General features: G+C 39.0%; 1 protein-coding gene across 6 annotated transcripts in view; it reads left to right on the top strand.

The window, feature by feature from the left end:
- Positions 1–15921, top strand: part of RFX2 (regulatory factor X2) — a 57889-nt gene that overhangs the window by 14376 nt on the left and 27592 nt on the right. For 3 of the 6 annotated variants that reach the window (XM_072113855.1, XM_072113853.1, XM_072113854.1), the window contains exons 2-6: positions 8267–8375; positions 9157–9246; positions 10335–10411; positions 11914–12172; positions 14003–14077. In XM_072113855.1, coding sequence (XP_071969956.1) covers positions 8271–8375; positions 9157–9246; positions 10335–10411; positions 11914–12172; positions 14003–14077 — 606 coding nt within the window. In that variant the 5' untranslated portion in view covers positions 8267–8270. The remainder of the gene's footprint in view (positions 1–8266; positions 8376–9156; positions 9247–10334; positions 10412–11913; positions 12173–14002; positions 14078–15921) is intronic. The other 3 variants (XM_072113858.1, XM_072113856.1, XM_072113857.1) reach the window with 1 other exon arrangement.

Here is a 15921-nt window from a genome sequence, read left to right as displayed (position 1 = left end):
CAGAGGGAAACATCCAAACTTAGTTATCACTACACAAAGTTATGTGAAATAATGCTGAATCTTTAAAATGTCCGACAATATGTAAGATGGCGTCTGAGTCCAGTGTAATATCTTTAACAAGCTGTACTAATGATCTGCATTATGGTTTAATTGCCTCTCTACTTCCAACATGTTTGAGCTTGCCACTCTCAGGTAGAGGTGAGTTTTTCTTAGGGTTTTTTTTGTTTGTTTGTTTTTCCTTTATTTTCTACTTCTGTGAGAATACATTCTTGAAATTCCTTATTGCTAAATAAGTGCCTAAAAAAGCCATTGGCATCACATTTCCATTACAACAAATTAAAATGCGTTAATAGGGCATGAAGTGAGTTTCTAAGGTATTAATACCCCTTAAAACATTTGTTCATTTTTAAGCCACAAACCTAAAGTGCATCTGTCATAAAGATTGTCATTTTTACCTGGTGGCTGGTTCTAATACTCTATGCTATGGTGATTTTAAAAATGCCTTTCTCAGCATTCTACTTATTTGCAGTAGTTTATAATGGGGACGGGCAGCTCCATCCCTGTGTGTGCATGTGTGCCCATGCCTCTCCTCCACACCATCCCCAATACACATGACAGGAAGTTGGATGAGGGTGGAGGAAAGGAGACTGGCACTCGGGCTGCAGCTGTTATTAAAAACTACAATGGTTCAGAATGCTGACAAAGGCAAAGCATGGGCTATATGAACCTGAGCCCATGGCAACCAATCAGACCTTGGCTTTCATTTTTCTCATAGCTGTTTTATAATATTGAAGCTGTGCTCTCAGTGGCTGCCATGAGCAAGTAGAACAATTCTGCTCTTGCACAAACTTAGTGTGTTATGTGTATTTATTCAGCCCCCTAAGTCAATACACTTTTGACCACATTTGGCTTCAAAACATCTGCAAAGTCTATTGGGGTAAGTCTCAACCAGCATTACACATCTATAGGGATACCATTTTGCATGTTCTTGTTTGCAAAATAACTCTAAATGAGTCCTATTGATTGGATGATATTTGTGAACAGCTATTTTTAAGTCCAGTCACAGATTTTCAATGGGATTTAGGTCTGGACTTTGACTCACACTCATAATACTGCCGTTGGGCATAGCCATCTTGGATGCCTGATTGGTGCCCCCTTTAAGGTGGTGGAATAGATTGCCATGACATGTTAAAGATTACTGGCATATACACAATATACTGCAACCGTATTACTGCAGTCTATTGTATGAGTAATCAGACCCCCTGGGGTAAAAGGCCTGGCATAATAGTATAATAAATAAAAAAAATTCTGCATAGAATATTAAATACTGTCCCTAATGAAGTTCAATTTAAGCAGAAAACAAGCCCTATTACAGATCCTTAAATGGAAAAATAAAAATGTTATGGATTTTAGAAGGTGGGGAGGGAAAAATTTAAAATATAAAGGGCCTGGTCGTTAAGGGGTTACAGAAGTTTTTCTACATTTAATTCTATTGTACAGGTAAACTTGCTGGTTGTAGCAATTTTTTTCTTCTGTTTGACAACCTTAAAAACTGTAGGTCTACTTATTGTGTAATCACAATTACACACACTTTCACACTTTCCTCCTTGTAACTCATATTTACAAGTAGCGAATATAAAATGGCTAAAAGCAGTCCCAGCTTAGTGTCAATGAACATATACAGTGTATAAATCGCTATGCTACTTTAAGATGTGTATAGATATTGTATTATATTGCAGAAAACAAGCACTGTTATTTACTTAAGAAATGATAAAATGTTCACTGGTTATAAATGGTTATTTCATCTCCTCCTCCCCTTTCCATATCCAAAGACTGGTATAATAGATGACACATTTCTTAGTTAATGGTAGAAAGCATACAGTAGGGGGAGGAGGGGTTAGGGTGGAGTGGTGCATTATTTAGTTTGGGATGTAATCTTTTAGTTGCACAGCAACAAGATCATGGATATGGGAGTGGACTGCAGTTGCTCCTAGCAACCGATGTTTGCAGAGTAACAATCTGAAGGAAAGCAAACAGAGCCAAGCAGTCTGCGTTTTACACACGAAACATCTGCATCTGTTTTTCTGCTGATTAAACATAGTTTGACCCCCACTCTTCTGTTAAATGAAATCTCTTCTCTATTCTCTACTTATTCGATAATAAATAGTATGTGGGTACAGAGAAAAAGGAGTAGTTGTAGAAATAATTTTTCTTGCATATTGATCACTTGTCATGTTTTTGTATGTGTCTTGTAAACATGTAGGGGCACATTTACTTACCCGGCTGCTGGAGTTCACAGAAAGTGCACTGGGGCAGATTTATCAAGTGTCTGAAAGTCAGAATATTTCCAGTTGCCCATGGCAACCAATCACAGCTCAGCTTTCATTTTACCAGTGCACATGAATATATGGAAGGGCAGCTGTGATTGGTTGCCATGGGCAACTGGAAATATTCTGACTTTCAGACGCTTGATAAATCTGCCCCATTGTCTGATGAGAATGCACTCTGCCACAATTCACTAAGATGCTCGATAGCCTGCATTTTCAGGTCCAACAGAGTTAACCATCTTTATCATCTTTATACAATTTGAATGTTAAATCCCGCACTGTCCGAATCGGTGGGATCGTCCAACAGCATGCCCCACCCTCCAATTTGTGTTGCATGGAAGCCGGCACAGACACTTGCTTAATAGGTCCAACCATACAATCCCTGAAACCAGTGCACAGTCCGTGCTCCGCGGCCCTTAGTAAATGAGCCCCATAATGTTTTTCATTGCTATACACAGATGGTGGGTTTTTTTCCCCCTTTTATTCCTTTTTTCCATTTTTGTGCCCTTATTATTTCACATTCGTTATTTTAACCCCTTCATGCTCCGTGACGGATATATCCGCCATGGAGCTGTGAAGGTTGTATGAAGAAGGCTCACGGGCTGAGCCTTCTTCATACAGAGATGGGCTTTGCTGCATATCGCAGCAAAGACCCATCGCTATCACCCGCGGTCGGTGCTTGCCCCGATCGCGGGTGTTAACCTTTTCTTTGCCGCCGGCAAAGTCGCCGGCGGCACTTTAAATTTGGCGCATGGGCGCCGCCATCTTACCTCCGATCGCCGCTCCCCCGAACGTCATCGGGGGGCGGCGATCGGTTGCCATGGTAGCCTCGGGTCTTCGTTTGACCCGAGGATACATGGCTTCTGCACATACATTACAATGAGCCTGTGGCTCATTGTAATGTATAGTGGGCAGAAATGCCATATACTGCGATACAGTAGTATTGCAGTATATGGCAGGAGCGATCAGACCATCTAGGGTTAATGTACCCTAGAGGGTCTAAGAAATAGTGGGGAAAAAAAGAAAAAAAAAAGTTTAAAAAAAATAATAAAATATTAAGTTCAAATCACCCCCCTTTCCCTAGAACTGATATAAAATATAATAGATAGTAAAAATCACAGACACATTGGATATCGCCGCGTCCCAAAATGCCCGATCTATCAAAATATAAAAACGGTTATTGACGGCGGTGACCTCCGAGACGGAAAATGGCGCCCAAATGTCCAAAACGCGACTTTTACACCTTTTTAGATGACATAAAAATTGTAATAAAAAATGATCAAAATGTCGCACAGTCCTCAAAATGGTAGCAATGAGAACGTCGGCTCATTTCGCAAAAAATGACACCTCACACAGCTCCATGCGCCAAAGTATGAAAAAGTTATTTGCGTCAGAAGATGGCAAAAAATTTTTTTTCTTTTTTGTACACATTCGTTTAATTTTTGAAAATGTATTAAAACGCAATAAAACCTGTATAAATTTGGTATCACCGCGATCGTACCGAACCAAAGAATAAAGTAGAGGTGTTATTTGGAGCGCAGAGTGAAAGTCGTAAAAACTGAGCCCACAAGAACATGACGCACATGCAGTTTTTTTCAATTTTTCCACATTTGGAATTTTTTTTGCGGCTTCCCACTACATGGCATGGAATAATAAATAACATCATGGGAAAGTAAAATTTGTTACGCACAAAATAAGTCCTCACACAGCTCTATACACGGAAAAATGAAAAAGTTATGGATTTTTGAAGATGGAGAGCGAGAAATTAGCGAAAATACCCTGCGTCCTTAAGGGGTTAAGACTGCGCAAACAATCCATTCGAAAGTAAAGAACCTAATAGGTACTTAAAAACTATATAAACTATAGTTTTTAACCCGTTTAACGACCAGGCCCTTATTTATTTTTGTACTTCTTCCATTTTTCCCTCCCCAGCTTTAAAAATCTTTTTTAGATTGTCCATGTAAAGAGCTATGTGAGAGGTTTTTCTGCGTAACTGTGATGAAAATGTCATTTCAACCCCTGAGGAGTACTCAAGGTCAATTAATTATCCTTTTATAACGCACAGGTTCTGGAAGGCGCTGCAAGTGTTAGAGTTGTCCACACACCTTTCGGTCGTGGCACAACCATAAATTACAACCCTGAATGGCTGAACTGCCCCTTTTACTAGCCTCGGTGAAACAGAAGCTTATTAAATCAAACAAGCCGCCACCAGCTCTCCTTTAACCCCTTAACACTGTAGCTACTTTTCACCTTCCTGACACGGCCCATTTTTTTCAAATCTGCCCTGTGTCACTATAAGTGGTTATAACTTTGAAACGCTTTAAGATATACAAGTGATTTTGAAATCGTTTTCTCGTGACACTTTGTACTTCATGTTAGTTGAAAAATGTTGGTGTCATCTTTTGCGTTTATGAAAAAAAACGGATATTTGGTAAAAAAACTTTCAAAATTCAAATTGTTCTACTTTTTCCATAGTTATAACAGCAAAAATTTTAATAACTAACATTTACAGAATGTATACTTTATGTGGACTTTATGCATACTCTCATTTTTGTAAGATGTTATAGGTCAGTGGTGGCTAACCTATGGCACCGGTGCCAGAGGTGGCACTCGAAGCTCTTTCTGTGGGCACCCAGGCCATCACCAGAGATGGTTCCAGGTATCTTCCTGCAGTGCCAGACAGCCCAGGACTTGATGTGCACAGAGATATTTCAAAGTGACAGCTCTACCTGGGACTAGTGGAGGAGTGGGAAGGTGTGGCCAGATCTGGATTATCACTAACTCCGGCCCTGACAATTCTTCCTGTTTATGGGACCCTGGTGGGAAGCTACAATGATCATCCAAATTTCTTCTATTTTCTGCTTTATTGGTGTCCTCAGAGTGCTAGTATCAATGTAAGATGTGACAGAGGAGGGAGTATAAATCACAAAAATAATTTCTGTGTTGGCACTTTGCGATAAAAAAGTGGGACTTGGGTGTAGTTTGGGCACTCGGTCTCTAAAAGGTTATAGGGCTTTGAACTTCATAAAAAAAAGCTAAATCCTGCTATTGAGGGACCTGCTCTAGTTTCAAGTCACTTTAAGAGGCCTAAATAAAAGTAAACCCCATAAATTACCCCATTATAGAAACTACACCCCTCAACCTACACCAAACAACTTTTATGAAGTTTTTTAACCATTTAATTGTTTTACAGGGGTTAAAACAAAATCGGATGCAATTTTGTAATTAACATTTTGGCTAAATGAATGTGTTTTTCATAAAATGTACAAATTCTCAGTGGATAAAATACCAAAACGCTCCGGGGAAACTATACGGGGATTTTCTTCCTCATTCTTTACAATGTGCAATTAGCACATTGTAATGAATGGGTTAAAACGATACAGACCGGAGGCTGTCATAGCAACGGATCGCCACTCCCTGATGACGTCTTTTTGAAGCCGACGGCGATCGGCGGCAATATGCAGCAAAGACTTGCCGGTTTTGGAGAGGGCTCATAATATAATATAATCGGGTGCGGTGTATATATACACACACTCACCGGCCACTTTATTAGGTATACCATGCTAGTAACGGGTTGGACCCCCTTTTGCCTTCAGAATTGCCTCAATTCTTCGTGGCATAGATTCAACAAGGTGCTGGATGCATTCCTCAGAGATTTTGGTCCATATTGACATGATGGCATCACACAGTTGCCGCAGATTTGTCGGCTGCACATCCATTATGCGAATCTCCCGTTCCACCACATCCCAAAGATGCTCTATTGGATTGAGATCTGGTGACTGTGGAGGCCATTTGAGTACAGTGAGCTCATTGTCATGTTCAAGAAACCAGTCTGAGATGATTCCAGCTTTATGACATGGCGCATTATCCTGTTGAAAGTAGCCATCAGATGTTGGGTACATTGTGGTCATAAAGGGATGGACATGGTCAGCAACAATACTCAGGTAGGCTGTGGCGTTGCAACGATGCTCAATTTGTACCAAGGGGCCCAAAGAGTGCCAAGAAAATATTCCCCACACCATGACACCACCACCACCAGCCTGAACCGTTGATACAAGGCAGGATGGATCCATGCTTTCATGTTGTTGACGCCAAATTCTGACCCTACCATCCGAATGTCACAGCAGAAATCGAGACTCATCAGACCAGGCAACGTTTTTCCAATCTTCTACTGTCCAATTTCGATGAGCTTGTGCAAATTGTAGCCTCAGTTTTCCTGTTCTTAGCTGAAAGGAGTGACACCCGGTGTGGTCTTCTGCTGCTGTAGCCCATCTGCCTCAAAGTTCGACGTACTGTGTGTTCAGAGATGCTCTTCTGCCTACCTTGGTTGTAACGGGTGGCGATTTGAGTCACTGTTGCCTTTCTATCAGCTCGAACCAGTCTGCCCATTCTCCTCTGACCTCTGGCATCAACAAGGCATTTCTGCCCACAGACCTGCCGCTCACTGGATGTTTTTTCTTTTTCGGACCATTCTCTGTAAACCCTAGAGATGGTTGTGCGTGAAAATCCCAGTAGATCAGCAGTTTCTGAAATACTCAGACCAGCCCTTCTGGCACCAACAACCATGCCATGTTCAAAGACACTCAAATCACCTTTCTTCCCCATACTGATGCTCGGTTCCAACTGCAGGAGATTGTCTTGACCATGTCTACATTCCTAAATGCACTGAGTTGCCGCCATGTGATTGGCTGATTAAGGAGCAGTTGGACAGGTGTACCTAATAAAGTGGCCGGTGAGTATATATATATATATATATATATATATATATATATATATATATGCAATATCCACTTAATCCATGGTTAATTGTCTTGCTAATTTTGGAGGAAAGCAACAATTCCTTTAATCTAACACTTGACCTTTAATAAGCCCTCACACAGGTCTGTACACGTAAAAATGAAAAAGTTATGGATTTTTGAAGTTGGAGAGCGAGAAATGAGCCGAAAAACCCTGTCCTTAAGGGGTTAAATAATGATGGCGTACTGATACATGGTTTGAAGTGTTTGTAGCTTGAAAGCTTCTTTAGCAACTCATTGGCTACACTTAAAGTAGTCTCAGGCAGATAAATGATGTCCACAGAATTGTAGCAAGAACTGAGATTGAAGAAATACTCCATAAAACTTGATTATCTACTTTCCATGTATTCTTTTAATATATGCTTTTAACCATAGTGATACATGCCTGACCTGCTGCCATTGTATTGGTTCTTACTGAATATACAATTATTGACCTGAGTGAAGTTGTCCTGGTAAAATGTTTGTGCAGAAGAATTTTTTGTTTGTGCCGCTATAATTTTTAAGATTTTAATGAAAGTTTCCAGAGGTCAATCAGCCCCCCCCCCCCCCACATTGCCCAAATCAAACAAAACTGGGACCGAACAATTCTGCTACGTTTGTGCTGCTCAAATTTTTTTTGTGCTGCTTTTGTTTTGAATATATGAACAAAAAATTAAAGTTCAAAAGCTCAACCAGCCCCCCCCCCACATTAACCGAATTAAACAAAACTGGTGTCAAACGTTAGTGCTACGTTTGTGCTGATTTGTGCAGCAAAAATTTTCGTTTGTGCCGCTATCATTTAAGGTATGTTCAGGTGTTTAAGGTGTTAAGGATGAACTGGTTAAAAACAAACCTAGTGACACTTCCCTGACTTGATCTCCAGGGTGAGCTAGCAAACGCATTGTACTTTGGAAGAAATGAACTCTGATGACCTCTGCAAAAAAGTATAAATATATTAAAAATGATAGCGGTACAAACGAAAATTTTTGCTGCACAAACGTAGCACAAACGTGTGACACCAATTTTGAGATTTGAACAAGGTGGGGGGGGGGCAACTTCACTCCAGAAAGTCTCAAGCAGTTTCCGCCCTTGTTATCTTTATATTATTGAAGTTTTCGAATATCTTGCATCCTAATATTTTTTTTTTCCCTATCATCTGTCTAGCACCATGCAGAGTTCAGATAGTGGCTCAGATTCTGCAACCTCAGTTGCTTTACGGACCTCAGCAGTAGCTCAAGCACCAGTAGTTCAACCAGTTCCAGCTTCTCAGCAGGTAATGTGATTGGGATGATCTAAAGAATTGTGCAGAACCACAAGGTGGCTGCTAAAACATAGAAAATAGACTAAAACATGAATTTAGTGAACCTGTCACCACATTTTTCACCAATAATGCTATTGACAGATTCCCATAGAGCCATATTAAATAAATGCCACCCTTCTTTTAGCTACAAATTATTTCTTTTGCATCTCCATTTAATCAACCTTATTATCATACCTGGCATATAGCAAGGTCTAGCAGGAATCTGACAGAACGTGTCCTGCTTGCCACAGAGCAGCGTCTCAGTAAATGAACCTTGATTTTCTCACAAGATTGGAGTACCATGTTAATACGTGTTTCTACTGTGGCCACACAGTTTACACTTAACACACACCTATTGCGTTTAACAATTTAATATTCCCCTGTATAAAGTAGGAATGGGTATAAACATTAACTAAACAATTGACCTAGCATTTGGTACTCATTCGGGGAAGAAGTAATTCAGTGGATAAATTCTGTTTTATTAGAAAGCCATAGAATAAATAGTTTACTAATATAATTAAAAAATTCCTGGTTCATTCCTATGAAAATACAAGACCCACTGTACAGTGGAGAAATGCATAAATGCTGTACTTAATATTTATATAAGACATTTGCCAACAAATGATACATTAATATCCATCAGGAGCCTGTGATTGCTGAATTCATGAAATTTACTATTTTATAAATTGGATTTATAAACTATACACGTAAACACATTCAATATTCCTATAAGATTATCACCTTTTCCTTCCAGAGGAGTTTGCCTCAGTCGTCTGCTTCTGCTCCAAAAGGAGCACGTGGACAGGTTGTCTCTGTGTCTAGAGATCACCAGGTACAGCCGCAGGTAAAAGGCCCAAAGAAGTACTGGCTGCTACTAATCCCCCTATGCTACACTGCCTATGCTTTGCAATTCTAAAGCATTTCTGACAGTTGAATTAATTGGAGTACAGGATTGTATTTTACTGTGTGGTAATAATCATATAGTTTACATATTATTAAAAGAGGAAAATAATCTGGTTGTTATAATGTGCATCTGATTTGCATTCAGCTTAGATCAGTGGTCTGTATGTTTGAAAGTTTCTTTTGTTGTTGTATACCCAGTGCTCAGCAATTGCTTGGCAGTATTTGATTTTTATGGTAAACAAGAATGGCATATAAGACCAGTAAGCTTTAACTCTTTCACGCATAGTGGGGGGACTGTGTACAATAGTCCACCTTAAAAAAGATGCAAGCATTTTTTGCGGGAAAATTTACTCTTCTCTTCTCTTTTTGCCTTCTTATCCCCTGTTTTTTTTTTTTTTTTTTTTTTAAGGCTTTTATGATTATGCAAATGAGTCTGAGGGGCTCCAGGTTTCATCAGAATTTATGGAGCCCCTCAAACTCATTTGCATAATTCTTGAAGCCTTTATTTTTTAAAAACAAGGGCATAGGAAGCTAATAGAAGAGCAGATCCTGCAAGAGGTGGCACATAGCAGTATGTTAGTGTGCTTGGTTTTCATCCTGGTGGTAGATGTCCTTTAAGGGCATTAGTAGCTAGCACACGTTATAATTCCTGATAGAACAAAGCTATGATGTATTCATTTAAGAATGTTGACCACTAACAAGCTGTTTTACACTAGTTTTGTGTTCAAATATAACGGGTGATGCTGCTGACGCAAGCTAATATTACAGCTATTCTGCATGTGTTTCAAAAGTACATGTAACATATTTCACTGTTTGTTATTGTGTAAAGCTAAATTGTATCGATATTTAAGTAAGGTGATCTATTTTATTTTATAAAATATGATTTCTAACAAATAAGAATATTTTATTAATTTTGCACTTTCCTTGGAATAATGTTTCTAAAAAGTATTTGTACCCAAAAGTTTTTCACTTATCCACTAAATGTTCTATTGTACTTCAAAAGATGTTTATTCAAATTTGTGATTGCAGGTACAGTCTGTGCAACATGTATACCCTGCACAAGTGCAGTATGTGGAAGGAGATACTGTGTACACCAATGGAGCCATGTAAGTGTTCTCTGTATCCTTTTATTTAACCCCTTCGTGCCTGAGGGTCATTGGTGCCTGGGCTATGCGCTCCTTTTAAACAATGATGTCTTTGGAAAAACTTTACATACCATAACAATGTTTACTTTGTGGGTTTTTTTCATGATTTGTGAGGCTTTAAACTTGATTGGACAGTTGTATTAGACTGTTAAAAAATGTAATACCGGCTTGCTATAGATGGGCTGCTAAAGTCTCCCCTACTATCTTGGGATCATTTTAAGTTTTTGTACAAATTAATGTCTGTATTGGTTTTAATATATATGAAATAAAAATTAAGAATTTTTTTTAAACATATTACTCTTGAGTTCCCCTTATTGTAGGGTATTTGATTGTAGTTAGGGGGGAATTCATGCTAACTAAACTTAAGGACGCATTAAATTTGTATTGAGTTGTATTAGATTTTGTTTTGTTTTTGTTTTTTGTAACATCAGCTGATAAAGTGCTACAAATATGAAAAAATATCAATTTTTCAAGTTTTTTTTTTAGTAAGTAGTAAAACTGAAGAAACTTTTAATAAAATGTTATACATATGTACAGTGTCATTCAATCATCATTTTCTAGATTCAGCTACAGATGTAGAATGAGCTTGTACTTTTTCAAACAAAGTCTGCCCTACAGCTGCATCTACATTCTGCGTACAGATCACAGTTTGGAGGGGGGAGTGCACACTTCAAAAACTGATATCGCATGAACCCCGCCACCTAGAAATACCATTCTGGTGTTATATTAAACAGGAGAATATCCCCTTTAATTTAGGTTAATTGTGTTTTGGATGTTACTCAGAAACTGAGTTATCTACCGTTTGAGACAGCCATGAATGAAAAGTATATAAAAATCCAATTTTTTTTTTTTTTTTTTTTTTTTCTGGAACTTTGACATATCTGGTACTGTGAAGCTTCCACACACAATGTTGATAATATATTGAAGGAGAAATTCTCCTGTTAATCATTACAGTTAGATTGTTTTACTTTGTGCCTGGATTCAGGAGATGTAGCTGTTCCAATTTGGCCACTGTCATGACATTTTTAAATGTGCTATCTGCATATGAAAATATTACTTCTATAGCTGTAATGCATGTCATGAAGGGGTTTAAGTACTATATAGTAATACAGTTGAGTACTGTATTATTTTCCTTTAAATACCAGCAATACTGTCTGCAGGATGGACAGCACTTTCCACTGCGCTGTTCTGTCAGTGGAACCTGAACATCCACAGACCTAGCACGTTCCTGTGTAAGAGGGGAAGGGGGGTCTATCCCAATGCTGAAACAAGCAATTTTTCATGTCGTCTGTTTTTTTTTGTTTTTTGTTTTTTTTTTAATACAGTATACTGCTTTTATCCAGTCATCTAGGAGTACTTGGCATTTAGCTGTACTTCTTGATATAATTCCTCTCTATAGTAGAACAACTAGGTATGCGCTGCGTTTTTTTGCTAAACTGAAACATTTTATTTATCGTTAACAGCCGAACAGCTTATTCCTACAATGCTGAAGCACAGATATACGCTCCAAGTAGCGGTGCCTCTTATTTCGACTCTCAAAGCGGTGGTGCCCAAGTGACGACTGTAGTCTCTTCTCCCACTGCTATACCCTCGCATAGTATGGTGGGTATCACCATGGATGGGAGCCAAATCATCTCTAGTTCTGGTGCATACCTGATCCACGGTGGGCTGGACAATTCCCGCCATAGTTTATCTCACACTTCTCGTTCCTCCCCTGCAACGGTATGTTTATAACATTTGGTTATGGTTTGGCGCTTTTAATTACAAGAAATGTTTGATTAGATACATTCTGTAGTTGGCAAATGCTGTTGGTCATACTAAGCATCTGCATGCAAGGTAACATTGGTAACACAGGATAAATGTGAATATTTTACTTTAGTATAACGGTACAATAGTGAAACGTCCCATGTCCTGAGATACTTCCGGATTTTAAGAATTCATAATGGTTTTAAATTATTTGACTTAAAGGGGTATTCTCGCTGGGCACTCACATTCTGTTCCATTAATCTGCCATATATAAACATTTCTTCAATTAGATGTTATTAAAAAAAAAAATGTTCCTGTGTGAAGATAATTTCTCATAAATGTAGCCATGTTGTCCCTCAGAAACGAGATAGCTTCCTCATGCACTCACTCCACCTCTGCTGGAGTGAGTGCAGAAAGAAACAAAAGGTTATTGTATATAAAATGTCTGGGAGTTACTACATGTCGCACAGCCGTCCTGTGGTAATGATTGCTGAATCCTGGTGGTCCGGCAGGACTCTATAGCGCAAGTCTGGCCACGACTGCCAGAGTGTGACGTGGTCGTATCCGAGGAAGCTATCTGGTTTCTAAGGGACAACATGGCTACATTTATGAGAAATTATCTTCACACAGTGACACCTTTTTTTTATTAACATCCAATTGAAGAAATGTTTACATAAGGCTAATGTAAATGCCCAGATGGGAATACCCCTTTAAGCTCACTCACTTTTGTTTTCTGTAATATAGACCTGAGTACACTCATGTGCCGATATTTGCAGACGGTCCCCTTTTTAAGGACACCGACTTGCAGACGACCCCTAGTAACAGACAGACCCCTCTCACTGGGGCAGAAAAAATTGTTCTGCCTGAGCTACAATTGGAAAATAAACATTTCCGACTTGCATACAAATTCAACTTAAGAACAAACCTATAAGGTCTTAACTTATCCTGAAAAATTATTTCACTGCTGTGATTTCATTCTGCTGCTATGGAAATGAAGCAAACAATAAAGCCCCATGCATATCCAACAATATTTGGTAACATTTCAGAAACTATTGCTTTAAAGTTTTCATTGAGAATCTTTTATCTTGGCTATTTATTTAGCTAAACTGCTGGTAATGCTGTGAAACAGACATTGCTTTTAGATATGTTCCCTTTAGAGCTAAAAATTGAGTTCTTAATCTTCCAAAAATGCACAGTTCTCTTGCAGCCTAATGCCACCAAATTATGAATTTTGCCATTAAACGGATATCAGAAATCCTTATGCAACTGAAAAAAAAAATTACTGCTTGATGATAGATTAAACGTTTACTTTCATGTATCAGTGAAATCTTTAAAGGACTGAACTATACCTATGACAAAAGGTAACAAAAGAATTTTAAGCAGTCCTAACTTGGCCTCCCTCCTGCTCTGCAATTTCACAATTGTTTTTGTAGAATTGCATATTGACTGAACTACATTTAGCCTACATGTAGCCATCTTGAGGACTCACCAGTAGCTACTTTGTAAGCAAGTTAGGACTATGCTTGTATTGTTTGGAGCATTTGATATCTGCACCTGCATTTGACTGATCTATATTCTATTACCAACTCATCTATGTGAACAAACCTATATCTGTCTGTTTCCTAACACTGTGTCTACAGAATTTTACTGCTTCTTTAAGTGTCATAATTCTCTAGATTATTTTTCTAAATCTGTTAGTGCATGTTGCAAAACCAGAAAGCGTTTTGAGCCCATGTATTCCCATCCCTGCCCCTGTGTAATCAGGTGTCTGACATTTCCTCTGTTTTTTGCATGCTCTCTCTGTAGCTTGAAATGGCGATTGAAAATCTCCAAAAAAATGAAGGCATCACCTCTCACAAAAGCAGCTTGCTCAACAGCCATGTAAGTTCACTTCTAACGTCAGTCTGCTTGTCTAGGAAGTCCACTCTCTGTCCTAAGAGCTTTCCTGGCATGCTTGTTCATAACTCTTTTTTTGCACAGTGTTTTTTCTCTATCCTTAATACTTCATATGCACTTGTAGAATGTTTAGAAGATTGATATTAGAACTTTTAAAAGTTTTGGTTCTGGTGTAATTTTAAAGAGGAGAATTATTCCATTACAATTTGCATTGTTTGTTTTTCCAGAATCCACAGTTCTGAAGATATAGCCTATTGAACTGTGCCCTGCTCTAGCCTGTCAGCTGAAGGCTATTTTAACCCCATAGCACATTATGAAGTACATGTATGCAATAATGCCATTAACCTCTCATCAAGAATAGGCACAATAAAGCTTATTCACCCCGCCACCACTGTGCCTTTCTTGTAAAATGCAGTGCAGGTGTCCCAGCTCAAAGGACATCTACTACCAGGATGAAACACTGTATGCAAAGGAGCCTGAGGGGCTCCATGCTCATTTGCATAGAGTTCTTCATCCTGGTGGTAGATGCCCTTTTAAATCTGTCTCCTAATAGTAAAATTGTTTCCCAAACTTTTTCTGCCATTTTCTATGTTGGCTCTGCCTGAAATGGGAAGAAGATCTGGAGCTTCCCCCCACTAGATGCAAACTGTTAAATTCATCATGCAGTGAGAGGGACAGGAAGTGGACAGGGAGACAATTTTTAATTCATTTGAAAAAGTATACTATACATTACAAAAAAAAGTTATGGCCCTTAAATGCAACGTGGCACTAGGGACCTTATTTTCACTAAGACAGGTTGCAAAAGCTTAAAGGGGTATTCCGGGAATATGAACGTCTGATACAAAAACCCATTATGCTTTAAATTAATATAACAAAACTCTATGTTATTAGTCACAAAATGGAGCTTAAATGATCCTTTAGTTCTCAGTAACTCCTCCTCCCTCTTATGTTCTGCCCCCATTGATGCAACAGACTATCCTGCTCTGTTACCATAGTAATGATGTGTAACTGCCATCACTGCACATTACCAAAACATCGGCCATACTTGATGAACTGCAACCAACCAACTACAGCCAAACTTAGTGGTGACATGTGATGTGGACCATCTTCTGTCCTGTGTCTTCTCCCCGTGGAGGAAATTAACAGACTGATTAAAGGGCCAGTAGCATTTTAATTCTTTAGTACAGTGTATGTCAGCAGTAACATTTTAAATAACTACCGTATATACTCGTGTATAAGCCAAGTTTTTCAGCACTAAAAATGTGCTGAAAATCCTCAACTCGGCTTATACACGAGTCAATAGCCAGTCCAGCACAAAAAAAAAAACCGTACCCTCCGGTGGCCCTGATGCACAGGGCTGCTCCCCCGATGTGACGTCAGTCGTATACTGGCATCATAGTGTGTGCGCCGCCATTGGCGCACACTATGATGTCAGCAAGCAGCTGACGTTATAGTGTAAGCGACGGGACCGCACAGGAATACTGAGGTGGAGCTGAAGACAGAAGAGGACCTGGGGGGAGGGGGGAAATCGGAAAGGCAAGTGCTTTTGTTTTTATTTATTTTTTGTTTTGGGGGCTACTATATACTGGGGGGCACTGGCTATATACTGGCGAGGCTGTGACCAATGCATTTCCCACCCTTGGCTTATACTCAAGTCAATAGGTTTTCCCTTTTTTTTGTGTTAAAGTTAGGTGCCTCAGCTTATACTCTAGTAATTAAAAGTACAAAACCATGGTGTACAGTAGTGATCAGGATTTTGGTACAGCTCGTTAAATATGATTAATAATGATGTGATCTCAAAATGAACAAAGCCAACCTCTTGGTGTGTG

Source organism: Engystomops pustulosus, chromosome 1, assembly GCF_040894005.1.
Source record: "Engystomops pustulosus chromosome 1, aEngPut4.maternal, whole genome shotgun sequence".
Lineage (NCBI taxonomy): Eukaryota > Metazoa > Chordata > Amphibia > Anura > Leptodactylidae > Engystomops > Engystomops pustulosus.
Note: the sequence above shows the minus strand (reverse complement) of the source record. Positions and strands in the feature narration are given on the sequence as shown.